The sequence below is a fragment of the Dermacentor albipictus genome, chromosome 5, assembly GCF_038994185.2.
Source record: "Dermacentor albipictus isolate Rhodes 1998 colony chromosome 5, USDA_Dalb.pri_finalv2, whole genome shotgun sequence".
NCBI lineage: Eukaryota > Metazoa > Arthropoda > Arachnida > Ixodida > Ixodidae > Dermacentor > Dermacentor albipictus.
Genome location: NC_091825.1, coordinates 147545785 through 147571871, shown reverse-complemented (window position 1 = coordinate 147571871; position 26087 = coordinate 147545785). Strand labels below are relative to the sequence as shown.

Here is a 26087-nt window from a genome sequence, read left to right as displayed (position 1 = left end):
CTTTTAGTTCTCGTGCTACCGCCTCTCCACGTTACATGTTCCCAGCATATATTTGTAGAAAATGCAGCAAGCTCGTTTCCCAAGACAAACTCGCAAGAGTGCGAATGAATCAATCATCGCAAAAATTAGACACCCCTATCGGAACTATATGAACATTTGTTTGAACAATATTTATGTGGTTGCGCGTGTGGGCACGCGTGTGTTCTCTTTCTTTCTCCCCCCCCCCCCCCCTCCCGCTATTCCTTCTATTTTACGCGCAAGCTCACATATCCCGTCTGTGAAATCGTCGAGATTGTGTGTCGCCGCGAAGGAAGGAAGCGCCGGAGGAGGAAGGCGCTTGGAGGCGGAGAAGAGAATCGCGCGCCGGCAGAAGTACGGAGGAATGCGCCTAGCGCGCGGCAAAGCAATGTCACCTAGAGGAAAGTATATAGGTGGCGTTGGGCGAAGCGGAGAAGGAGAAAGGAGGCGAAGGATCGCGGAGGAGGAGAGTAGGTGGAGGCCCGCAGCGTTGACCTCCTATGGCAGGTGCTGCGGGTTCCGCGTGCGCTGTGGACGCACCGGGTTCGTCTCGCTATCGAGAGGCTCAGCGACGACCGAGAAGGACGAATCAGCAACGGAAGCGGCGGAAGGCCGAGCGTTAGTCTACTGACCCCGAAGTCGTCGCCAAGCGCCGGGCACGAGCTGAACAATGCCGGTAAAAGGATCGGACTTGGCCTGGCCAGGAGACTCCAGAAGAGGGATTAGGAGAAGTAGGGGGGAAATTTATGGTGTGGATAGTGCATTACCAAATTGCTTGAACTAATAAAGATTGTACATTTCCTCACAGTGCCTTACCATCTTTCCTAATGGAACCTTACAGTTTATAAAACCACCACACTTACAGAAACTCAGAGCATTTTTATACCTGACTACGCGCAATGCGTGAAAAGGGAATAGCACCGATACGCTTGCGCGTAACCCGCGTTCACGAAGTGAAACGTCACTGTAACTGTGTTCGGTCTTGCTTAATCACTCCCTTAGTGTAGGGTAGAAAACCAGAGGACTGCCTTCTGGTTCCAGCTATTGGCGTCTCTTTTCTCTACCGCCACCCCCCCCCCCCCCCCTCCAAACTTTCTGTTTTCTCTGAACATTACAGGTCGTTTACATACAGTTCGTGAACTTATTACTTAACTAATTTTCTTCACTAATGTTCACAGACCTCAAGCGTAAGGTTATGAGTCTCAAAAGGCAAAATATAAACTTTATTAGGAAGTATATACTGTTTTCACAAATTGTAGAACTTATATATTCAAAACGTGAACTCAATAATAATGCGAACAGCCTACAAGAAGTCTACGAACACATTCTAGAGAACGTAAAGTTAATATTATAATAGAAGTAAGCCTGCAGAAGACTGGGTTGAATGAAAGCAACGTATTCATAAACGTGAACTACGCGGGCGAATGTCCCATGCAGCGGTTCGCGATTCTGACACGGGGCGAACTATCGCCAAGTCTATAATTCAGCAGTAAGCCACGAGTCCCGACAGAAACGAAATAAAAGTGGTGTCAGCAGTAACCATATCTCCGGGTTATTGAAGATACGAATTTCGAAACAAAGCAGACATTTCATGCTGGCAAATGCGCGCACCAGCAACCGAAGCAGTAAAATTTGCTGTAATCGTCAGAGAGATCGCGAATAACTAACCCGCACACAATGTATAATTTAGTGAATTATTCAGTTCATCTCACATTTTTTTAAAATTTACCTCGAAGCCTGTACCGTAACTGTGATCAATGCAAGTCGACATAGTAGGAATTCCGAAGCTGTAGCCCTTCCACACATTTGTGATTGAAATCTGTGATCTTATTTCGCAATCCTCGAAGAAAGGCAACTTAAGAAAACAATAAGTGGGGCGCCAATACATTTTACGGCGAGTTTGCGGGCGTATTGTGGCATACGTAGATATGGGGGGTTCGCAGGCGCTGCGTATAGCCTGGCGCATCAGTCGTTGCGCCGTACCCGTGTGATGCCCCTTTGCGTAAAAAGAGGTGCGGCCTGCAATGCCTCTTTTTTTGTCTCTAACGCAGCTGCAGCCGCGAGTACGTGGACCTGTACACGGAGCTGGCCGACCCGAGCAGCGACCTGATCAGCACGCCGTTCGGGGGCCGCTACTGCGGGCGCGTGTTTCCCCGGCGGCGCATCTCCATGCACCGCACGCTCGTCATCGGCTTCTACACCGACTACGAGAACGACACCGCCGACGTCTTCCACGGCACATACCAGTTCGTCGACGCCTGTGAGTGTGGGGGCGCCCCTCGCCTACCTACCACCTCTGCATAGCGCGCTCTTCGCGAGCCCGTTCGTAACTGGTGTGTAAACGTCCTTTAACTGCGCGCTATCTGGCCGCTGTGTGCCCACCGGGACTTATATTTCCCTCACTTTTTCTCTCTCACTCTCACCTTTCCGAGCCTGTTCTCGCCTCACTCCGTGTAGGATACCGAACCGGTAGCTATTATTGCTAACCTCCTCTCTTCCTTCATTTCTTCCCCTCTTACCCTTCCATCATTACTTCACGCTTTCTTTCCTGTCTCTCCCCAATCCCTTCCTTCGTTCTTTAACAACTCCCCTCATTTTAGCCTTCCTAAATTCTATCATTACTTCCTCCCTTATTCCCTCTTCCTTTCCTCCTTCCGCCGTGTGTTAAGTCCATAGTTTCTTTATATTCTTCCTTCTTTCTTTCCTTATTCCTTTTATTCCTTCCTCACTCTACTAATTTTCGCTATAATTCCCTCCCTCCCATATTTTTATTTTAATTTGATTCGTGGAGGTTACTGTCCCCTAAGCAACACTGGGGCCATGAGAGACGTGGTAGTGCAGGGCTCCGTATTCATTTTGACTACCTCGGCTTCTTTAATGCGCTCCTAAATCCCAAGCACACGATCGTTTTTACGTTTCGCCCCCCTTGAAATGCGGCCGCCGCGGCGGGAAATCGAACCCCTGACCTCGTGCTCACCTGAAAAATGCCATAGCCATTGAGCCACCGCGCCGTGTCCTAATTTCGTAACCCTTTCTTTTCTGTGCTCCTTTATTAATTAATTCTTTCCTTTTATTCCTATTTTTCCCTCATAAGCAGTTGCTCATTTTTAGGGAGGCGGCTCCCACAGGGAATACTTAAATCTCGAGGAGAATTCTTTGCCATCTTTTACCCTTTCTTGCAAGCTTATTTTTTGTTGTTATTAAGCCTCAGCTCTACAGCTGAATTACGGGCAAAAGCAAAAATTGTTTAAATACTCCTATGCAATCTCGAGAGTTGCAGAACCTCGCCATGGAGTCCGGCTGCTACTTAATCCGTCAAATGTTGGTTAGCTATAGGACACGTACTGCGTTCTCCTCCATGAGCGAAAATAACTTTCGTCACGTGTCGCACTGGCGCGAACAGCTGGCATGCACATATCTGCCTCGAATCGCAGTGTTACCTACGACGATTCGCCTGTTTTCGAGCAGACGGTCCATTGGCCGTGTCGGCTGTCTAAGCGGGACCTGTACTAAGTTTCGTGAGTGGCTCGGCAAAATAGTACGGTAATAGACATGCTCGCTTCGCTCACTGGCTCGGATTGCTATATATATATATATATATATATATATATATATATATATATATATATATATATATATAGGGAGAGAGAGAGTAACGAACGAGCTCTGGGTATATTCCTGCGCCGTAAGGGGAAGTGCCTTTATCCGTAGTTCCAGTCTGCGTTTATGGCGTTTCACATCGTCATGGCCTTCCACACGACACATGAAATCCATGTGAATGGACTCCCTGCCAGTCATTTGTTTGTTGCGCCTTTTCACTCTAACCATCTTTTCTCATGTGCCTCCTATTTTCTTGCTTAGTCACTCATCCCCTCGTTAACTAGGAACCGGGAACTGCTCCGAGCACAACTGGGTTGAGCACGCGCACAAACAAACAAAAAATGACCAAGAGACCCAAACGAGAACGACCATAGCTCGATACGACGAAGTAAAAGTGCATAAGCGGGCCGGATCTGACTAACCTCGTCATCTGATGTCGTTCGAGCCTAACCTAACCAAACCAATAGGGTGGGTGAAAGCAAGCCTCTAGCGAAAAGCTTATCTATATGTAGGAAGACATTCTCCAAGAAAGTAAAGTCAGAAAAGCAGCGCCGTGAGCACGTTATTTACAATTTTCTTTGAGATATCTTTGCTTCATTTCTTTTTTCACTTAAACCGTGCACTATATGGAAAGCTGAAGCTCGTCTCTTTCGGTCAAGACAGCGAACGGTAACAGTGAGCTGCTACGATGACTGCTGTTATGGTCGGCTGGTACATATATAATGAATAATAGCGAACAAGCAGATAGAGTGAGACAGAGTGAGAGAAAACGAGGCAAGGCTGAAAGGGTAAGCCGATGGATGTGCTGTGGGCTACCGTGCATGGAAATGAAACATTGCAAGAAAGATGGAAAGGGCGAAAGGTGAGAGAGTTCATGTACGCAGCAGCGGACACAGAGTATCTATAAGCTTATTCTCAGGTCCGTTGATGTTACCAAGGTCATTAAAGCGCGCGTATGATGGGTTAATAATGGGTTGGGCCACTCGGCAATGCGATTGAATGGGTTTTCAAACTTAGAACAATGCACTTTCAGGAGGACCCTACTGTGAACGCCTGAGCGCACTTTGTGGATTGTGAAACGCTGCGCCGTAATAGCGAAACATGGTATCAATAAATTGGTCGATCGATGAATCAATCAATCAATCAATCAATCAATCAATCAATCAATTTCTATTAAGTTTCAAGTAGATTGTATTGTTAATGAAGAAGAACGCATGGACGTAGGCAACAGGATTGCCAAAAGCATCGCGCGCCGCAGATGCTCGAGTGCTCGGTGAAGTGCCCTACCTGTCATCGGCCCGATGACGGGTAGAGCGTTGTGTGTATACAGACATTCCGGAGCAATCACCTGTACTCACGTAGGTTCAACAATGTAGAACGCTGCTCACACATGCAATCTGATTAAACGAGCCCTCTAACCACCGAATTCGCGACAAATTTCACAAAGTTGTGGGCGTTGAAGGCGCAGCATAAGTGAGAGCAATAACCAGAAAGCCTACGTACCCGCTAGACTTAGTTGCGCGGGTATGTAGGCCCAAAACCGAAAACCCAAAACCGGCGACAGCTCGGCAAAGCGGCAAGAAGGTAAAAATAACGGCGCGTGATAATGCCAATGAAAAAACAACGCACTGAAAGACTATGGAGAATCTACTGAGTCAAGTAAGTTTTACAAAGTCTTGTGTAGCGCGCGCGTGACTGAATGGATCCTTTATTTCTAGACAAAAATACGTCCTCAGTGCGACAAATCAAAAGAAATACTACCGATGTGCACCCCCCATATGATATCCAGGCCATTTAGACATTCTCGTCGCACATTTTTCAAGGCAGTTGCGTCACTTCGGCGTCCAACTGTACCACAATAAAATACGTACGCCGCGGTTATAGGCAGAAGATTGCCAAAACCTCGGAAACGAGCGACCAGGCACATAACGTTGCCGCAACATTTCGCGTTGAAGGGGCCGCGGGACCTATTCTTTTCACAACGACATCGCCGTCATGTTATTTGCAGCGGCCTGAGTAGGCCGCTTACAACTACCGCTGTTCCGCTGCGTCGCTTCTGTTACCAGGCAGCAACACTTTGCAACGGTATACAGGCAAAGAAAGAAGACAGGAGTAGGCGTATTCCTTTTATCCAAGGAGAAGAGGTCACTCTCTCGGTAAAATATTTTCGCGTGCAGCAATTTGTTCTCTAAGTGGATTGTTTCTTGTAGGAGCCGCTAAATTAGATTTTTTTTTTTGCCATTAAAAGAAAGTGGTTTGTTCCAAGGTGTAGGCTTCACTTGTTACACACTGCTTCTTTCGCCTGATGAATTGTGTGCAGTAGGGAACAGCAGAGACTGACACGAGTAAAAGACACGATGGAAACTGGTTATCGCGATCACATTCGTTGTGAAGCGCGCCCGGTATTGGTGTCACACTGCTACGGTCCTGCAGTGGATTAAATATCATGATGACGGCGATGCCAATGATGAATATAAGCATGAGTAGGAAGGAGGCAACGACGACGACTATGACGATTATCTTTCCTTTTCTTTTCTTTTTTTACAAACCACGCAGCATCTATAATTTGCGCATTAGGCACATAAACCTCCATGCCCAGTGGGAACGGCAAATTAGAATGTGTCTCTCTCCGTGCTCGTGTGTTTGCTTAGGGCAACTCGAGCGCACATTTAAGAACCCTAGGCGGTCGAAGTTTATCCGAAGTCATCCCGTGTGTAGCCACAGTGCTGCTGCACTTAAAACGTCAAATAGTCAACAAACTCAATGAAGATCAGCTTTCTTTTTCTCTTTTTGCGCGGCCCTTCGCAGACATCATCGAGAGCCCAAATAAAACATAACCGAAGAACGTTACGGTTACAATAGCGCGAGGTTGTTGAGCTCAACGTGCAAACAAGGGCACAGCGATGAGCGGCACGCAACACCTACCTGCGGGTTACCCTGACACGTGACCTTTTCTTCACCGAGCCGTTTCTCGAGGTGCCCAGCAATGTCCGGGCTGCGCCACCTTTCGGCGCTGCAAGATAAAAAGAAAAGCGATTCGTGCCTGTCCGGCTCTTCGTGACTTCCTGCAGTGCGCGCGCAGGCGAGGCGCAGCAAGAGAGCACAAAGAAGCACTCCCGCCTCTGCGTGCTCGATCACGCCTTTTGCCGACATTCGCGTGCGCCTCGACTTTCTGCACTGCCACGGGGCGCGCACCCGGCCCCACTGGCGCGCCTTTCACTGACGTCATAAGACGTACAGATTCAATCACTCTAAAAGCCGACAGGAGAGAAGACGCTCACTTTGGAGAGTAAATAAAGATACACATACGCTTGGGTCAAGTAATTTCACCTCTCAAAAACAAGAACTTTTCGCTTTGTACTAATACGTCAAAGTTAATACGTCACTGCTAATACGTCAAAATGCAAGCGCTAGTGAGAACCACGGGTAGTAAAGGATTAACCCGGGGCCTTCTGTAACCGCATCTGACTGACTGACTTTTCGGAGCCGTGGCCTCGTGTTGCGCATCCACCGCATCGGCTGCGAGAGGTCGTGGCTTCGAAAGCGCGCTGACTCCTGTTACCCAACAGTTACACACAGGTACAGGTGGCGCCCTGCCCGACAGTCGGCTTTCTTCAAGAATGAACAGCCTTGGGAAGGCGCCTGCATAAGCCAAGTGAAATCCCGCTGAGGGCCCACGGGTGCAAAACCACGTAAAAGAAGGCCCGGTACGCTTCCATAGTGGTAGTTTACCACACGGATTCTTAAACGGGTGGGGACGCGCTCTGGTTGGGAAGAGCCTTTGGAGGTTGCGTAAACTCTAAGCATTTGGCCGCGCGCGAACTTGCGCCTATTTGAGATCCCGGCGGCAGCTATACTTTGCCACCAGAGCCGCGGCACATGGTCTACATTTACACAGTGTGTGCGGCTGGAAATCATAGGCCATACCAAAAATATCTATAAGGCCGTCTCTCTCCAGAATAGAACACCCACAAGCAGCCGAGCATCAGGCATAGGGACGTCTCAAACCATTAAAGCCGGTGGGCTTACCGTGGCACCAAGATTTGAACCCCAGTACACCCGCATTCGATATGTCCCATATGCGTTCCGAAACGGCAAACAAAAATCTTATATGCGTTTTATATAAGCTTCACTGCAACGTAGTTTTGTACTGCGGTGAAACATAGACAATTTATCGCGGTGAAGGAAGTGAGAATTGTAAACAACGTGTCGTAATTTAGTGCGCTTCAACGGCGCATCCAGCACACCAAAGGGACTATGGGATGCCAAAGCTAGAACCAGGGTGGACCTTGGCTTGGAGCTGCCCTGGTTCCAGCTTTGAAACACTGCAGCCCCTTGGGTGCCCTAGAGATCTTGCGTCGCCCACTTTGTTATAATCTCACCCTCACACACTATCACCGCAATACAGATTTGTATCGGTGCGTAGGGGCCTCCGATGCCAGAGCGTGCCCACGAGGTGTTACGATCAGCTACCCCTCGCACGCGGTGGCCTCGCCAAGCCCCCAACCCATGTACCTTCCCAGGTTACAACTTTGATGTCCCCGTTATTCATTTGATGTCCTCGAAGCGCCCCCATAGTATACTAAATGAATGACACGTGTGTTTTGTTGTGCCACTACCACAAGCCCGGATTCCGAATCTGCAAGATGCGGAATCTATCCTGCGAGCGCCACAATTCTCCCTTCACAAGTCAAGAGGCTGCGCCTTCGTGCAGGAGAAGCCTCGGCGAAGCAGCGTGTTTAGACGTGCCCGCGTGTGCCCGACAGCCCGGCGCCGCACCTCCCTTGCCTGGAGGTCACCGCGCGCGCGAACTTTGAACCGGGTGGCCAGCGCGGTCGCTGGTTGGACCCCTCGGACGACCGTCGTGTGCTGACTTTGTATTGGGCCGTTTGAGTGACAATGGGCCTCGGGGATTATAAAAGCAGCAACACGCCGCTCGAAAACAGGATCCGCCGACCCCACCTGGAGAGAGGGTCGCTCCCGACTGGGGTGAGATGTGTCACGCGTTTTCGCCGGACGCCGTCGTGCGAGAACAGTCGCGTTTGTGTGAGCTCTCGGCCCCAGTGCCGATCCGTTCCTGTCCTGTATGATAACCTGTATATAATGTATAAAGTCCCTTTTGTGTTTCTCATCGACGCCAGGCTCGGAGTCTTCGCTACCAACGCTCTGTCACGAAACGGGTGACGAGCGCTACGGGACCACAAAGCCGTTATCGTGGTGCAGCGGTTGAAGTTCGTAATACTGGTGGCACCGGTTGGATGTCGTAACACTGGTGGCACCGGTTGGAAGTTCGTAACACTGGATGGCAGCTACGGGATTGACCGGCATCAGCTACCTCGGCGCGGTGAGTGCCTGAAGTTTACCTCAAACACCAGACTTTCTCTGACACAGGTTATAGTAGCTTAGGGAAGGATTTGGTGTTGCATTGTGATAACCTTGTGTGTTTCAAGCCTAGTAAGAGCGTTTTGAAAACCAGGGGATGCTGAGGGGGTAAACAGGGCAGTGTGTGATATACTTGCATATGTGTTACTAGTAGTGTTGTAGTAGCGTACGGCAGGTATATTCAAAAAGGGTAAACAGCAGGAGGACAGTGTGAACGATGGAGAAGTACAAGGTGAAGGAACTTCTCGAAATTTGTGAGGAGTTGGGCATTGAGTTGGGCTCAACTAAAAGAAAGAATGCGATCCTTGAGGTCATGAGGACTGGGGACGTAACGGCGGAGGAAGCCGCAGAGGCCTGGGCGGATATCAAGGAACGGCGGGAAAGGGAGGAAAGGGAGAAGGAACGTTGCGAGCAGGAAAGGAGAGAACAGCAACGTCGCGAGGAGGAAAAGGAGGAAAGGAGAGAGAGGGAGCGACGGGAGCACGAGCTTAAAATGAAAGAGTTGGAGACCCGAAATAGCTCGCCAGCGCCTAGTCTCACTTCTAATGTTCCAAGAATACGCGATCAACTTCCACCCTTTGTCGTCGGAGAGGATATGGCCAAATACCTCGTGAAATTTGAGCACGTGTGCGAACGGAATAGCATTGAGCGATCCCTCTGGGCACAGAATCTGTTAGCGTTGCTTCCTGGGGAGGCATCAGACGTAATAACTTGCTTATCGAAAGAGGCGTTTGAGAGCTACAGTGATGTGAAGGAAGCGCTACTGCGGAAGTACAAATTGTCGCCCGAAGCTTTCCGGCAGAGGTTCCGGTATGCAAAAAAGGGTAAGGAGTCGAATGTTGACTTCGCGTTTCGTCTAAAAGCCGACCTGGTGGAATGGCTGAAGGGCGAAGAGGTTTACGACGACCGCGACAAAATTGTCGAATGCATCGCGTTGGAGCAGTTCTACCGTTGCATTGATGAGGATGTCCGGCTCTGGCTGCAAGATAGGCTAAAGGAGGTTAAGCTAAACAAGGCAGCAGAGTTAGCGGAAGAGTATTACACCCGCCGCAGCTTGCACAGCAAGGCAGTGCGCATAGAAAAAGCAGATAGAAGAGATGGGTTTTACGGGAAGCCCGACGAACGGAAGGAAATCACGCGTCGCGAGTTTCGGGACGACGAGTCCCTTCCCAAAGAAACTGTAAGGGATGGACAGAATGCATCTCAGAATGATGACGATGGTCCGAAACAGCGAAACGAAATGACGCGTTCTTTTGAGAAACGGAGACCGTTAACCTGCTACAATTGCAAAAAGCAAGGGCACATCGCTGCAAGCTGCCCAGAGAGAATTGCTTTTGCAACGATACAGGAAACTCACAAAAACATACGTCTATTGGAGCCCTATGTGCAGGAAATTAAGGTAAACGGCAAGAAGTGCCGAGCACTGCGGGACTCTGCAGCCACTATGGACGTTGTTCACCCGTCTTTCGTCTCCTCGAGTGATTTTACGGGAGAGTGCGTTAGGATACGGCAAGTGGCCGAGAAGGAGAGTGTCTGTTTACCGATCGCAACGGTTATCATTGAAGGAGAGTTTGGAAAACTTAACACCGAAGCCGCTGTGTCAGCCGCCCTCCCGGAGCAATTTTCCTACCTCTTCTCAAATAGCTCGGAGCAGCTGCTGAGGGATCAGGGCAAATCATTCTTTGCCGACGTGGCGTACATGGCCCCCACGCGATCCAAAGCGCGCCCGCTGTCGAGGGAACTTGACTTAGCGTCGGTGAGCGAAAGGCGGTGCGGCACACGGACCGATCACGGTAACTTGAGTGGCGAGCAGTCACGGGAGAGGCAGAGCTCGGAGGCTGGCCTAGACGAGCGGGTCCTGGAAGTGAGTGGGAGTGACGCGTGCAGTGCTAGCCGCGATATAGACTCGACGCCGCAATCAGGCGACGCGGGCTCCACACTCGCTCCGGTTTCCGCCAGCTGGCAGGAGCAGGCTGCAGTTGAAAGGGAAACTCGGATTCGCGAACAACAGGAAGATTGTTCACTAGCCGATCTGAGGAAGAGCGTCAAACGGGGAGTGAAAGAAAAGGGGGTTTCATTTGGCAAGGAATCTGGCTTATTGTACCGCCGCTACACGGATAAGCAGGGTCGCAAATATAAGCAGCTTCGGATTCCGCGAAAATATCGCCGGGAAAAATGAATGACCTCATTTGCTTCCTCAGAAGTATGTTTTCGGTCCAAGCGATTTCAAGGGGACCATTCTATTTGTCATTATTATTGATGATTAATAATTGTTTCTAGTTTGTTATGTTGATGATTTGAAAACTGATTGTTTGAGCCTTGTGTGCTAGATCGTACACCTGCCTCTTGTTGCAGCGGGAGAAAAAGGGGATAGCGATTAATTAGGTTGATTTGAATTATGGCCTTGTCTGGTGTTTGACGGGAGACAGAGGGCACTTGTTCGTGTTGGGTGTTGCCTTTTGCCGGTCGATTTTGCAAGCTGCAGAACGACCAAGCGGGACCAGTGGCGAGAAGCAAGGTCTTAGGAACGACCCGAGCGGAGCTGGTCAAGGTGCCTTGGCGACGACGTGGTGAGCAGAGCTCCTGTCCTGGCGAGTCGGACCTGGGCACGTGATGTTACCTGGCGTCCCGACACTGGACGTGAACTTGGACGAGCCTGACGAACGTGCGCGCCTGGCATCCGAGCCACGTGGAGGCAGCTCGTCTTCCCGGCGCCTTATCTGAGGGCGGGGATGCTGTTGTGCCACTACCACAAGCCCGGATTCCGAATCTGCAAGATGCGGAATCTATCCTGCGAGCGCCACAATTCTCCCTTCACAAGTCAAGAGGCTGCGCCTTCGTGCAGGAGAAGCCTCGGCGAAGCAGCGTGTTTAGACGTGCCCGCGTGTGCCCGACAGCCCGGCGCCGCACCTCCCTTGCCTGGAGGTCACCGCGCGCGCGAACTTTGAACCGGGTGGCCAGCGCGGTCGCTGGTTGGACCCCTCGGACGACCGTCGTGTGCTGACTTTGTATTGGGCCGTTTGAGTGACAATGGGCCTCGGGGATTATAAAAGCAGCAACACGCCGCTCGAAAACAGGATCCGCCGACCCCACCTGGAGAGAGGGTCGCTCCCGACTGGGGTGAGATGTGTCACGCGTTTTCGCCGGACGCCGTCGTGCGAGAACAGTCGCGTTTGTGTGAGCTCTCGGCCCCAGTGCCGATCCGTTCCTGTCCTGTATGATAACCTGTATATAATGTATAAAGTCCCTTTTGTGTTTCTCATCGACGCCAGGCTCGGAGTCTTCGCTACCAACGCTCTGTCACGAAACGGGTGACGAGCGCTACGGGACCACAAAGCCGTTATCGTGGTGCAGCGGTTGAAGTTCGTAATACTGGTGGCACCGGTTGGATGTCGTAACACTGGTGGCACCGGTTGGAAGTTCGTAACAGTTTACACTCAGTCCCGAGTCCCGATCCACTGTACCGCAAAGGAGCCGCCGCGCTCCATCTGGATCGGCAAACCGGGCGGAATCTCCGCCCGGTGCCAGCCACTCCGCCAGGGAGTGCGTTCCACGTCTCCTCGTCGTCGGCACCGGCTGACATACCGACCGGGCTAAAGTTCAAGCGCGCGCTCTCGGCAGCTCCATCGTGTCTCGCGGCGGCGGTGCGTTGTCGTCGCCCGCGGCGCTCCTCCTCCGCCGTCCCTCATCGATCGAACGGGGATCGGGAGAGGAGGAGCGCCTCCTCCCTGCCCACGGGGCAATTCCTTTTTCGTTCTGCTCCCAACACACAACGGCGGCGCCGCCGCCGCCGACGGCTTTTTTTCCTCCCGTGTGCGAACGATGCCGCGGCAAGGAGCGCCGACGGAGAAGGGGACGCCTCGCGCCTCGCCGACGGAAGACGGACGATGCGCACGCCGCCATCGCCGCCGCCGCCGCCGTTATTGCGTCCGTTTCGCAACTCGACGGCCGCACGGACCGCCTTCCTGCCTTTCCTTATTTCTTTCGTCAACCCCTTCACCCTTTATTTCCTTTGCCCTTCCTTCGTTTATTCCGGGTTTCTTTTTTTTTCTCGTTCTTCATTCTTCTTTCATTCTTATTCGTTCCATCTTAACGTTCCTTTTCCTTTCTTGGTTATTTTGTCACTACATTCTTCCTTATATTCCCTCTTTCTTTATCCATATTTTCTTTTATTTTCGTTCTTATCGTTTTTATCTTCTTCTATTTTCATTCTTTCTTTCCTTTCCTTCTTCATTCCTTTCTCCGCTTTCTCCATCCTTTCTTTGCTTTGCACTTTCCCCCGCCTCTTCTCCGTCTCGATCGTTTTCCATTGCTTCAATTTTTGGCTGCCTCCCCCCCCCCCATATATTTACCGTTATTCTGTCACTCCTGTATTCGCACTCATTCCTTCTCGGTCGCTTTTCCTACTTTTTCGCGCAGCCTCTTCCTCACACTGTTAGTGTCCCCTAGTTCTACTTCTTCTCCATCTTCTCGCTCGCCCACCCATTTCGCTCGCTCCCAGGAGCTCCTCTGCTTCGCTATATGGACAGCCGCTCTGGCCTTGCTTCTTTCTGTCGTCATTTTGTTATTACAGTGTCACCGGGGAGCCGCCCGACCGCCCCGCGATCGAGAATGCCGTGGCCTGGCGAACCAGCCCCGTCTATAGCGCGGCCGAGAGTGAGGTTCGCGCGTGCAGATTACAAAGGATGACAGATAGGTCGTTCGCCGAGCGCTATACGCCGCAGAGAGCGCCGATGGCGCGGCCTGTTTGTCGGTCGTCGTGATATTGGACGCCCGGCTCAGAGGCGGCCGCGGTGTGTGATGGCTGCGCTGGGAGCTTCACTTTCGTTCACGGGTCGCCTATCGAATTGTCGTCAGAGTAAAAGGCTTCGTTTATCCGTTCTTTCCCTAGACGGGAAAACAAGGAGGAGGGCGGCTTTGAAAGAGTCCTTGGGGAGTAGAGGAAAAGGAACCGTGCGGCCGGCACACATCTGCTCGCTGTGGCGTAATAGATGGATAGAGGGGACGCGGTGCGGCGTACAAAGGAATAGCTCAAATGCGATCCCCGCGCGGCTGGCCAGATTTAGGTGCAACGGCCTGTGAGAGGCAGCTTTGGCCCGTCACGGTGAAATTCAGGTGTCCGATCGGTTCACAAAATAAAGAATCGCAATCGTCTCCACGCATCTACATTTAAACTTTTGCGTCATTACTGTACACTTACCTGATCGCGTTACGTTTAGTTAGGTATTGGATTGACATTGCATCAATAAAATTTTAACGCGACAGCGTTAAGGACCCCGTGTCGCAGAAAATCGTGTGTCGGCGTCCGGCGTTCAGCGTCGGACGTCGTTTCGGCAAAAAGATGTTCGACCCACCCATATTCAGGCACTCCATGTGGCGCAAGGAAGCTACTGAATTGTATTTCTCAAGCTAAAATACGTAGACAAATCGTAAAGTACGACTTGCACACAACCTACTGACACGATAGCTCTCGGATTGTAATATGAATATTAGAGAAAACATATACGAGAATTACGCGAAAACTCAAACCCCTTTTTCAGCGTTTCTACCATACATAGACCGGCGACGGCGTCCGCCATTTGCGCGCGCCGGTGCGTGAATCTCTCGGAGTCCACGGAGCGGCGCACCCGCTTCCTTGAAATACTTTCAGATGGCACTTGCCTCCGCCGCATCGCGGCCCACGCAAGAGGCCGCGTTTCTACCAGAAAGCCCACCTTCGTGCATAGCGTTCGCCGAAAGCAGTTCCCGGTAAACATTACGGTTACATAAGCTTCAGTTGCCAGGAAGCGTGAGGAGCAGTCAGGGATCTTTAAATGCCATCGCGTTCCACTCCTAAAGGCGAAGCTTAAGCGTCTTCCAAATTTTCACTTGTGCTATAGCTCGCAACCTTTCGTACATGCGGACGCTTGTATAGGGGCCTACAGAGCGTTGACGCATGACGAAAGGTTTCACTTAACCAGCGAAACGAACATCGGCGTGTCTACACGCATAATAGCTAGGAAACCTGGCAAGCATACAAGAACATCAGGCGTCTCTTGAAAGAACGGTGCAGAGAATAATAAGAGTGCCTCAGTGACGCCTAAAAGACAAAGTAAATAACTGCAGGGCGATAAATCCCGGAATTTCGGGGGATGCAGGACTGTTGGGGAAGGGTGGTTGGATTCCTCAAGCATGCGCACCACTGCCCGGACAACGCGCCTCTGTCTACGCGGCATAGAGAAAACGAAGGCAGCGGGTCTTCCCGAGGGACGGTAGCATGAAATATGCAACGCTCGGAGAAAGGATGCGCCGGCCCTTATTAGGAATGCGCATTCGCCGATGCTGTAGCCCCTTCGACCGGCGTTGCCTGTATCCTCCTGGACTGCGATGCATGGAGGGAAGAACGATGCGCAACGGCCGAGCTTGGCTTGGCTAGCCGAGCACGCTCTTGTACCGCGCTGGCTCGCGTGGTTTGCGCCGTGCAAGTTAGAGTTGTCGTTGTTGCGGACTTTCACACGTAGCAAGTGATCACTACGATGCGTGGGCCAGGTATTGGGCGGCAAGAGTAAACGTGAGGATGAAATTTTTAAAAAGAAAGCAAGAAAGAAAATGATTATAGTTAAGGTACTTGAAACAAAGGGTTTTTCGGGCAATTGAGCAGTCAGACGATACGCATGCACAATTATAAAACAGAAACAAAAAATCTAAGAATAAAAAGGAAACTTCATCGCATTATTCGTAGTAAAATAAATTGATTAGAAAGATTATAGGTAGCGGCAGAAAAAAAACAAGTTAGCACTGTAAACATTTGTTATATTCTATGAAATTGAATATAGCATCTTAAGCATATCGCACGTATAGCCGAGGCCTCAGAAAAGAGTAAAACGTAAAACCTGCACCTGCTTGAAGCAAACACAGACGCCAAAACCTTTCTTTCTTTCTGTTCATTTTTTTCTCCCATAAGGTGGAAAAACAGTTGGTCCGATTGTGACTTTGGAAAACAAGAAGGTACAGCAGAACGAAAGAACACAAAGTATACCACACTACAGAAATTGACACTACGCTGTTCCCTATACAAACTAGAGACATTTCGGAAAGAAATAGAAATTATCTGTAGATAACATATATTCTTCGAATTGCCGGCGCCAAGGCCAGCTGATTGGTCATGGCGAGCTCATCCAACGCGCGTCGTTTTCCCTCCAGATCGAGCCTCGTGGTTAGCAGAGTGGTGTATAGCCTTCCCTACCACAAATGCATCAAGCAAGAAGAAGAACAAGCGGACGCCATACTGCGAAAGGCGTACAAAACTGCGCTTCACCTGCCGCAGCGCACATCAACCGAGAAACTGCTGGCCCTGGGACTGCACAATACCTTCAGTGAACTAAGAGAAGCACTACTATGCTCTCAGGCACGTAGGTTGATGCAGACCCCCACGGGAAGGGTGCTCCTGCGAAGATATGGCGGCGGCAACATGATCCAAGAGATCGAACGTACCGAGGCCATTCCGGACAAGTATCGCAGTACACTGCGAGTCGCACCGATACCCAAGAATATGGACCGGAACCTGCACAAGGCGCGTAGAGAGGCAAGAGCGGAGTACGTGCAGAGAACCTTGGCGAACAAGGACAACACAAGGTATACGGACGCGGCAACGTTCGTGAAAGACGGAAGACACAACAGCAGAGCAGTGGCGTCGGTGGTTAATTCGGACCTCAAGGAGATCACCAGCGCATCACTACAGGACTGCACGGTAGTCGAGGCCGAAGAGGCAGCTGTGGCTCTGGCAGCACTGGAGGGCTATCGATCTGGCAGGTCCCTAACAATAATAACAGACTCTCAAGCAGCATGCCGTAATTATACAAACGGCAGAATTGGGCGCAAAGCACGCCATATACTCTGCTCATGCGACCCGGGAAACGAAGTTCACCATACCATAATCTGGGTACCAGGGCACACTGGCATAACAGGGAACCAAGAGGCGGATAGGATAGCTCGAGGGCATACCAACCGGGCGTCCGACACATCCAGCCTTGAGGAACCCGAGTCAGTACCCATGGGATACTCAGATATACTAAATTATTATAAAGGGGCCAGACTGAAGTACCCACCCCCGGATAAGGGTCTAAGCAGAGAGGATGCTGTTGCATGGCGACAACTGCAGACGGGTACTTTCCCGAATCTAAACCTTCTGAATAAAATTTTCCCTACACAATATGAGGCTAAGTGCCCATGGTGCGGAGAGAAGCCAGATCTGTACCACATATCATGGGCCTGTCAAAATATTGAGTCCCCAACTATCTATAAAATTAAAAACCCGAGTGCGGAACAGTGGGAGAGTATGCTTTCCAGCGTAAGCTTGAACGGCCAAAAGCGCCTAGTAGAGCGAGCTCGCGGGTTGGCCATACTCAGTGGAGCCTTGGACTAGGGCACCAACCCTGTGATTGCAGACAGAAGAATCCATCAGAAGATGGAAGACGCCGTCTGAAGCCGCGAAGATCTCTTTTCTAGAGCCCAATAAATGTTTTCCGATCCGATCCGATCCCTCCAGATTTACAGAACGCTTCGTACACTTCTCATGGAAGCTCGATATAACGTTCTTCTTTTTCCCCTCCAACCCAGCGGTGAAGCACTCAACTGGAGACTGTCCATAAAGAGTACATCGACTGCGTTTATAAGCAGCGCACGGAGTACGTTGCCGCTAAGGAGAACGAGTGTACTTCATCGTGGTGTACGGGAAGTTCTCGAAAATAGAAACCGGAGAAAAGCTCTCACCCTAGCAGTAGTGTTCGAGAGCACACCCTTTGTTGTACTGCGTTAGACACGCCGGTCACTGTCAGAGCAAACGATACCAGGACAGCGGCCACCACGGACGTATGCGCTAGAGGCAGCCGGATTGCTAGTTCGCTTCCTACGGACTAGGGGCCAGCGAGATGGACTGTGATAGTTACGTGCGCCATCTCAGAATTTCGCGTGCCGCTTTCCGTTTCGCAACTCACCTTTCTGCCTTCCAATATCTTCAAGTCCGTTTCCCCCTTTGCAGGTTAGCAAACCAACACCACGTAGAACAAGTCATAATAGGTGGGACCGAGCAAACCGAACTTTTCGTTCTGGTTAACCTGCTTCCCTTTGCTTTGTCTCTCTCTCTCTCTCTATCTCTCTCTCTCCCCTTTAGTTCTTACAAGTGCCGTTGTCGGGCATCATTTCATGCAGATTTGTTAAACCCCTCTATGCTACGACTGTGTCCCTAAATTATACATATCCTTCATCCCAGCCCCCCCCCCCCCACCTCCTAAACTTCTGGCAGGTCAACGCCGAGCAAATCGATGGAATTTCCACAATTCCAACATGTAACAGTCAGAGCAGATTCATTTCCCTCTGGAATGCTTTCCCGCTTATAAGCTCGAGGATGCCTCCGTTAGCGAAAATGACTGCACAGCTTCATATGTTTTCTCGTAGCTCCCGCTCGAGCATTTGCCTCGGAAGACCTTGTACACGAGGCACTGAAGGTAATTGCCCGAAGTGCTGCCCTGCAGTTTCATGCAGTTTCATGCAGCAACCTCCTTTGCTACCGCAGTTACACGAGCGTTCTCGCTCCTTATCCAGCAGCCACTTGCGCTGCAGCGAAGTTCCCCCGCAGGAAAGTGTGCAGACATGTGCCGTGAGCGGACAGAATGTGGTAATTGCGCGTCGTCGCCTAGACAGCTTTCGGGAACGCGTGCGCCTTTTATGGGGATATTAACGGCACCGTCGTACCGCGTGGGCATGGCGACACGAAAGCTGCATTTGGCTCCTTTGTAGCGATTCTCGTCCTTCTCTGTAATAACTTTATGTTCTTGTTTCTTATTGTCGCTGGTAATGTCTTCTGAGTGCACGAACACACGTGCTCGGTGTCGAACCACAGAGCCATTTTCGACGAGGCGTTGTGGCACGCGGAACGGTTTCTGCGAAAGACGCTTCGAGTCATTCAGCGCCACATGTCAATATGTCGATGTCCTTTTTTTTTTACCTACAGGGCTCGTGTTAGGACGGTGTATGTAATTGTTTACGATGAATGCTGCTCATAAGAGCATGGCTTTAATTGCGCGCGCGCTGTACGCACAGAAAAGCTGGTGCCGACAGTACCAGCTGTTCCACTTGCCTTATTCCTATGTTGCCTACACTTGCATTAATGCTTAAGAAGGGCCGGGTCTTCCGTAGCCAAAGTTACCTTGACCTACTAACCGAGACGTAATTTTAAGCTTTGAATGATCTCTCGTACTCCACTATTTTTACGTCTCCGCAACAAGCGCCTGAAAGTTTACAAAGCCGCGGTACGCTTTCTTTATTTGCCGCACTTCGCATAGAACAAGCGCAATCGTTAGGTCGATGTAAGAAACAGCTTCCTGTCAGAAATCTGACGGGCGGCAAGTCAGCCATGCACTGATGGAAGAATAATTGATTACAAATCTTGGAATAATTAGAAATAATATTTATGTAGACTGGTTTGTGATCCTCTAAAACTGTATAATTACACTAGCATATCTTGGTTGTTTGCGGATGTTGTGCATAATATATGTTCATCTGACTCACCGCTCCCCTCTATAATGTCATTGGCCCTGAGAGTATAATAAATAAATAAATAAATAAATAAATAAATAAATAAATAAATAAATAAATAAATAAAATTCTTGAAATCGTCGTAATCAATCTCTCGGGGATTATGCACTGATTAAGAGCGGGCGACGGGAGCCTCTCGAATGTCCTCCGATTCTAATCTTGCGCGCAATTCGTATGCCTCCCCCGCCAAGCAAATTCTCGGATGGGCCACCTTTAATTTACTTCCTCGATCGGATCTGTATACGAAGCAGGACGTTCTCTTCCCCGCCCGACTTCGGCCACATTTCCTGCTCGCTGCTGATTCGCTTCACTACAAAAGTGTAGAACAGTCAGTGTCGCCGTATCCACGTGTCACTGTCGAATGCCAGCAAACCAAAGCGGGCGTTTTTGTTCGTGCCTTTATGACGGCAACGCGACACGGGACGTAGAACTGAGGTGAAACAGCGCGAAAAAGACGAGGACACAAGGAAACAAATACCACAGACAAATACCTTGTGTCCTCGTCTTTTTCGCGCTGTTTCACCTCAGTTCTAAGTATGAACCAACTAGCCCTCATCAAAATCTTACTGACACGGGACGAGGCGCCGTGCCATGCTCTGGTGGACGGGCTCTGTGCCGTTATGTCTCTGTCTGCTGCCGTCCTCGTTGCGTCGCCGTCATAATTGACTCGCGCTATAGTTTCCGCCTCGTTGTATAGACTGTAAACTAATTTACACTCTTATAAGCGAATGAGGGTGTAAAATCTGTGCGTAACTCACATCCGCACGCTCAAAAAGAGCGTAAGGTTACTGTACACCCTTCTCTACTTCTTCAAGGGCGCACATTATTTCGCAGTCTGCCTATACGTTAGACTCCACGCTTATTCCGAAGCCTCTCGCGAGCCCCGCGCGACCTCGTTCTCTCTCACACTCTCCGCCCGACTGTGCAGCGCGATTCCTGATTGGCAAGCCGGAGCCCGGCTCGGTGTGCAGCTTCACCATCTACGGCGACCAGAAGCGCGAGGGCGACTTCTTCTCCCCCACCTACCCGGGCGTGTACCCCAAGAACCTGCAGTGCCGCTACCGATTCCTGGGCAGCCGCGGACAACGCGTGCGCCTCGAGTTCCTGGACTTCGACCTCTTCTACGGTGGCTCTCAGTGAGTGCACGCAGGCTCTCGCTTCGCTACGCTATATCTCACGCTGCAAAAGGGTGGCAAAAAAAAGGGGGGTTTAGCACTAGTGAGGGGAAGAGGTGTAAGCGGGATGCGAATAACAGTCTCTGTGACTAAAACCCAGTACCGAAGCATCGAAAGAGATTAATATTCCAGCGCTAAATTCAAACCAAGTTTACCGAGTGACGCTTCAAGAAGTGTTTTTTTTTTATTATTCATCTTATGTACCGGTATAGAACAAAAAATAGTGATCAATAGTTTCTATTTCCTGGAAGAATAGGCATTTTGTTCCCTTCACTTCTTTTTTAAACACTTCGCTGCTTCTTTGCCGACTTCTTCACTTCTCACGTCTTGTTCTGCTTGTCTATTCGGGCACATACGCATTGGCATATACATTAATTATTGGAGTTTTGTCAAAAACGTTCACATAATCAATACCACATGTCCACGTCCACATTAACTAGTTAGGCCAACCAGACAGACAATTCTGTCAAAATACTTATCTTTGTCCAATGACAAAGTAGTGAGCTTCTCTCTTCCACACCATGATGTACTGTGCGACAACCCAGTACTGTCACATAGGCAATGCTTTGTGCTCCTTGGCATTTTTATATCCGCGGTCAAAGTGCTCGTAATGCAGTCCCAGCTTGCAGACCACACAAAGCTTCAGCGGTAAGATGGTCGTGCACGATACACATTTTTCTTAGACTGCCGTTTAGAGCGCCTAGAGCGCCTCGGTGGGCTTATGCCCACTAGAATGCCTTTCGGCGGTATTTGATGAAGGGAAACGGCCCTGAAACGCTCCACTCTATATAGTTTGGAGCGAGGAAGAGAGAGATATGTATAACTTCACTTTCAATAAAGTTGTTCGCTCTCGCTTAGGAGATGCCTTTACCCGTACGTAGTACATGTGCCTGTACGGCGCAGTTAAGGCAACGATATGCTGGCAGAAGTTTGTAGCAGCGATGCTAGAGCCAAACTCTGGCTCTAGTAACGTTGCGTTGTTGTTATAGTTTCGTGTCTGTGGTGGTAGTGCTCGTTCAGCGACCCGCGGCAGCGAGAAGCTGGCGCTGCGGACTTACGAACTCACGTTGTCGTATGCTGCGCGACGCAGTTGTCCTTTCGACTACGTGAAGATATACGACGGCAACTCGAGCGAGGACACGCTGATCGGCACCTACTGCGGACAGCAGCGCAACCTGGTCGTCTATTCGTCGGCCTCAAACCTATACGTCAAGTTCACTACGCTGCGACGCATGGCCGACAGTCAGAACCGGGGGTTCGCCGGCTGGTTCGAGTTTGGCGAGAAGTTCGTCAACCTCGGTGAGCTGGAAACGCATTCGCTCATCTTTTTTTTTTTTTGCCACTATGGCTCCGCGAAACCAGAACCTGTGTGAGGCTTTCCTTGGCTCGTAGCCTTAATTTTTAAACTACGCTTATTGAAGCATTGTTGGAAGCACTCTTGTCTCTATTGACGCTAAAGTTCTAGGAGCGTACGTCTGTCTCGAAGAGAGAGGCCGTTCTTTAGTGACTGTTAGGTATGTCTGCCTGGCCATACGCCTAGTGTGCCGCTCCAGGTAGCACGTCTCAGGGCAGCTGCGTCGTTCAAGCCGTACTTGTTCTGGACACTCACATAAGAGTGGCAAGTGCTTGCTGCTGTAGATTTTACTAAACATTGATTGTACGCCGAGGTAGGAGTAACAAAACACCAAGTGTGCAATAACGACATAATTATACCTTGTGAATATCCTTAAAGGGCAAGGTATTAAAGAATTATCGTGGTGCTAATGCCGGAATTTAAGTAAAAATTAAACTGTAAACACCTGTGTCGTCCTCACTTGTGCTAGTGCAGCTGACCAAAAAGAAAGAAAGAAACGAAGAAAAAAATAACAAATATTGCTCACGGTTATATAACTCAATATAACCGACGGAACTTTGCAACAGAAATAGCTGTACGAAAGCTGGCTCTAAAACGTTGAGCACCTCAAGGGCCGCAACATCGAAGGAGGCAGTGGTGAACGGCAGAAGATCTCGCATTTTGTTTATTAGGTTGCCCACTATAGATGAAACCACTGGAGCGTCCGGTTTGCCTGGCGATGGCGTGATTATGGTCCCAACGCGAGCAGTACTCATAAATTTTATAGCATTAAAGAAAGGACAGGGCTCAAGCAGAGATGATACAAACTCAACGTACGTCGTGTTTGTTGAAAGTTGTGCCTTTTGTCGCCTTTCTTACTCTTTAGTGCTAATATGAGCACGACCAGACAATATTAGTATTTAGGGCAGAAAGCTGCGCTAGGTGGTTTGAATATTTCGGCGCATTCACAGCGCTGGAATAAACGCAAATACTTAACGTAAAGAACCAAGAAGGAGGCCGACAGGTGGAGTAACACATTGCGTTACAGAAGTTACACAAACAAGAATGAAGTGCCTCAGAAAAGCTGGCGGGATGGACACTTTATCCCTGTTCATGTAACTTCTATCCCACAACATGTAGGTGTGTACCTTGAACTGATGTAGTTTTGAAATGTCTTAAAACGGCCTAATCCTCAAGGTCCTCACAAGCGAGCATTAGAGCCACATCGGCTCTAATGTTCCGGGTACAGCGCTGCGTCGTGGCGACGTATTCGACGCGGCTAACGAAATGCTTCTGCAAGGGATGTCATTCAGTGTGACAGACGGCAGAGCAGATTTCAATGTTAAAAAATGCCAAGGTGTCACGCTCAATCCTGAAGTGGCTCAAAGAAAACTACGTAATGCCATTGTGAATATCTTTTTTTCAATTCTCTGAATTCTTTTACGAACTGTTACACGTCACACGAGTAAAACTGGCGGCGAAATGCCCGCATCACACCGTCGAGGCTCAAACCACGCCTATACACATAACAGCTCGCTCTTTCCCTCTTTGCCGCACTCACTCACTCACTCACTCACTCACTCACTCACTCACTCACTCACTCACTCACTCACTCACTCACTCACTCACTCACTCACTCACTCACTCACTCACTCACTCACTCACTCACTCACTCGCTCGCTCACTCACTCACTCACTCACTCACTCACTCACTCACATATTTGCTTGCTGGCTTGCTGGGCTTGCTTGTTTGCATACATGTTTGCGTGTTTGCTTCTTCATTCACTCGCACGAAGTTGCAGCAGTAGTGAGCGCGGTTCTTCTCTGATGAATCCGCGCTCGATAAATACGGCCTCGCATGCTCCGCACGAACAGCAGTCGCCGGGTTCCGCGTGCAATGAAAGCGAAGAGCCGGAAACCAAGAAACTATAAGCGAGACCACAGCAACGAGGAAAGTCGCCGGAGGGCAAACACGGAATCAATCACTAAATGGAAGAGACGGCTGCTTAATGTTTGAGCTGGACTTACCGGCTGTCCCTCGGCAGCCGTTGGAGGCAGAACTTAGTTCGACATAAAGGGGCAAGCCGCATTCGCGCGCGAAACTCATGTCTTCCTTAATTTTCTTCTTACATTGCAATGTAGTTGTCGCAAGCGAAGTTCTTTCATTACATTACGTCTCAATATTTCGGCGAAACAAAAGCAAGAAAGAAAACAAGAAAACGGTATTTTTCATTACAATTGATTCCTAATAACAGATAGCATTTGCTCCAATCATCCAATGAGCACGCAGCAGGGAAACATTCGTCCATCTGGCTTCAAATTGCGTGCCGACGCAGAGCCCGTTTGTGAGGTGTAGGTGGCGCAACAGTTCGTAACATTAAAATATTGTACGCTCTGTGGACTTCTTTCTTTTCATTACATACATTTTCGGATATTTATTTATTACAATGATACATATGCACACTCTTTTTCTGACTCGCTTATTCAACCAATCAGTCAGGTTGCAACAATATTCCTCTCCTTCGATAGCCAAACCAATAATAGATGTTTAAGGTATAGTACGTCTAGGCAAAGCTATGGGAGGGTGGCTTAGGCAGAAAGTTGGGCCAGTAGCGTGGATTGTGGGACATATGCGCAGAGCATTTTGCGGATGCGAAGCACTAAATAGACGGGAAATGAGCTAGAAACCGAGCTACTTTGACTACACAAACTGAGTACAATTTATCCGGACAACGGCTATATAGCCCAAGAGCGTAGCAGTCAGCCGTCCAGACCATATAACAGGTTGATTGACGACGTCAAAAGCATCAAGGCGCAAAGTGAAGTGCTTCAAAGTTTCGCATATGAGTCACAAAATATAGCCCATATGGCAAATTAATAGACTCGATGTAGTGAAAGGAAGAGCAATCACGCGGTTATTCTCAAAATACCAAAGAACAGAAAAAATGTATGCTTTCTCTGACGAATTCATTTTTTGTCGTAGGATATCGTACCAACCACTTGCCTCCCTTGAAAAAGAAATCATAAAGGAACGAAAAAAGAATAAGTCTCCATAGTACGTTCAAACTGAAAGGGACTTTGACAATTTTGGCAATAAGGAAACGGCTGACTGAAAATTTCCGCCTCCGTGAGTAAGCTCTTTACAAGAAGCACGGAAATTGGGATTTAGGAATGAATGTCGCTCAGTGAAACAGACTGCGTTTTCATTTACGGAACCGCGATAGCGAAATCGACCCGATTCATCCACTCCTGTATTGAGGAAGTTACTTTCATATAAAACATTCGTGTAGCAACATATGTTAGAATTAATATTCAGAGATCGTCGCTTGCGCAATAGCCACCATATCCAATCCAAAGTTCGCCAGTATATGGCTCACGAAAGACTGGACAAGCTCTTTCAGGACGCGTTTATGTAGTCCTAACTGAGCCTGAATAGAATTAAAGGTGCACTAAATATAATCGCCAAATCATTTTAGACCGATATTTTTTCAAAACCTATTTTTTCTCGTTCATTTAGCAGTGATAAGTTACTTATTAGAAGAAAAAAATCGAAACGTAAATTTCCTTTTTTTTGTCGGAACTCCAGCGCCGGTGTATCACTGCGACGTCATATTTTTCAAAGCCTTCTTTTTTTTTCGCGTATTTCAGCCATCATGGCACTAATAGCCTTTTTAGAGCTCGGTAAGATGCGTCTTTGGATCTTTTGAGAATATACGATATACTGCATCTTCGCCAATAAAAAAATTAACTGCGCACCGGCAGACGCGGTCAAAATAAGTGACGTCACGGCAGGAAGTGATGTCACGGTAAGTTCAAGACGGTGTCACCACCCGACTGTCGTTTTTGCGTCTTTCCTAACTAAGAGCCGCTCTTTTCTTTTTTTTTTACAATGTAAGAGGGTAATTTATTAATACAGATAGAATTATTTTGCTCTATAGCCTTTTTTCTCTATGTATTAAAGTGCCCTATTTGTGTGGTAACGAATTCCTGCTGCTTTACTGACG

At 49.3% G+C, this 26087-nt stretch overlaps 1 protein-coding gene across 4 annotated transcripts in view; it reads left to right on the top strand.

The window, feature by feature from the left end:
* The window catches only part of LOC135906229 (cubilin-like), a 255316-nt gene that overhangs the window by 201170 nt on the left and 28059 nt on the right, over window positions 1-26087 (top strand). For all 4 annotated transcript variants that reach the window (XM_065437518.2, XM_065437519.2, XM_070539152.1 and 1 more), the window contains 3 exons: window positions 2070-2278; window positions 20504-20711; window positions 21841-22049. In XM_065437518.2, the coding sequence (XP_065293590.1) occupies window positions 2070-2278; window positions 20504-20711; window positions 21841-22049 (626 nt within the window). The remainder of the gene's footprint in view (window positions 1-2069; window positions 2279-20503; window positions 20712-21840; window positions 22050-26087) is intronic.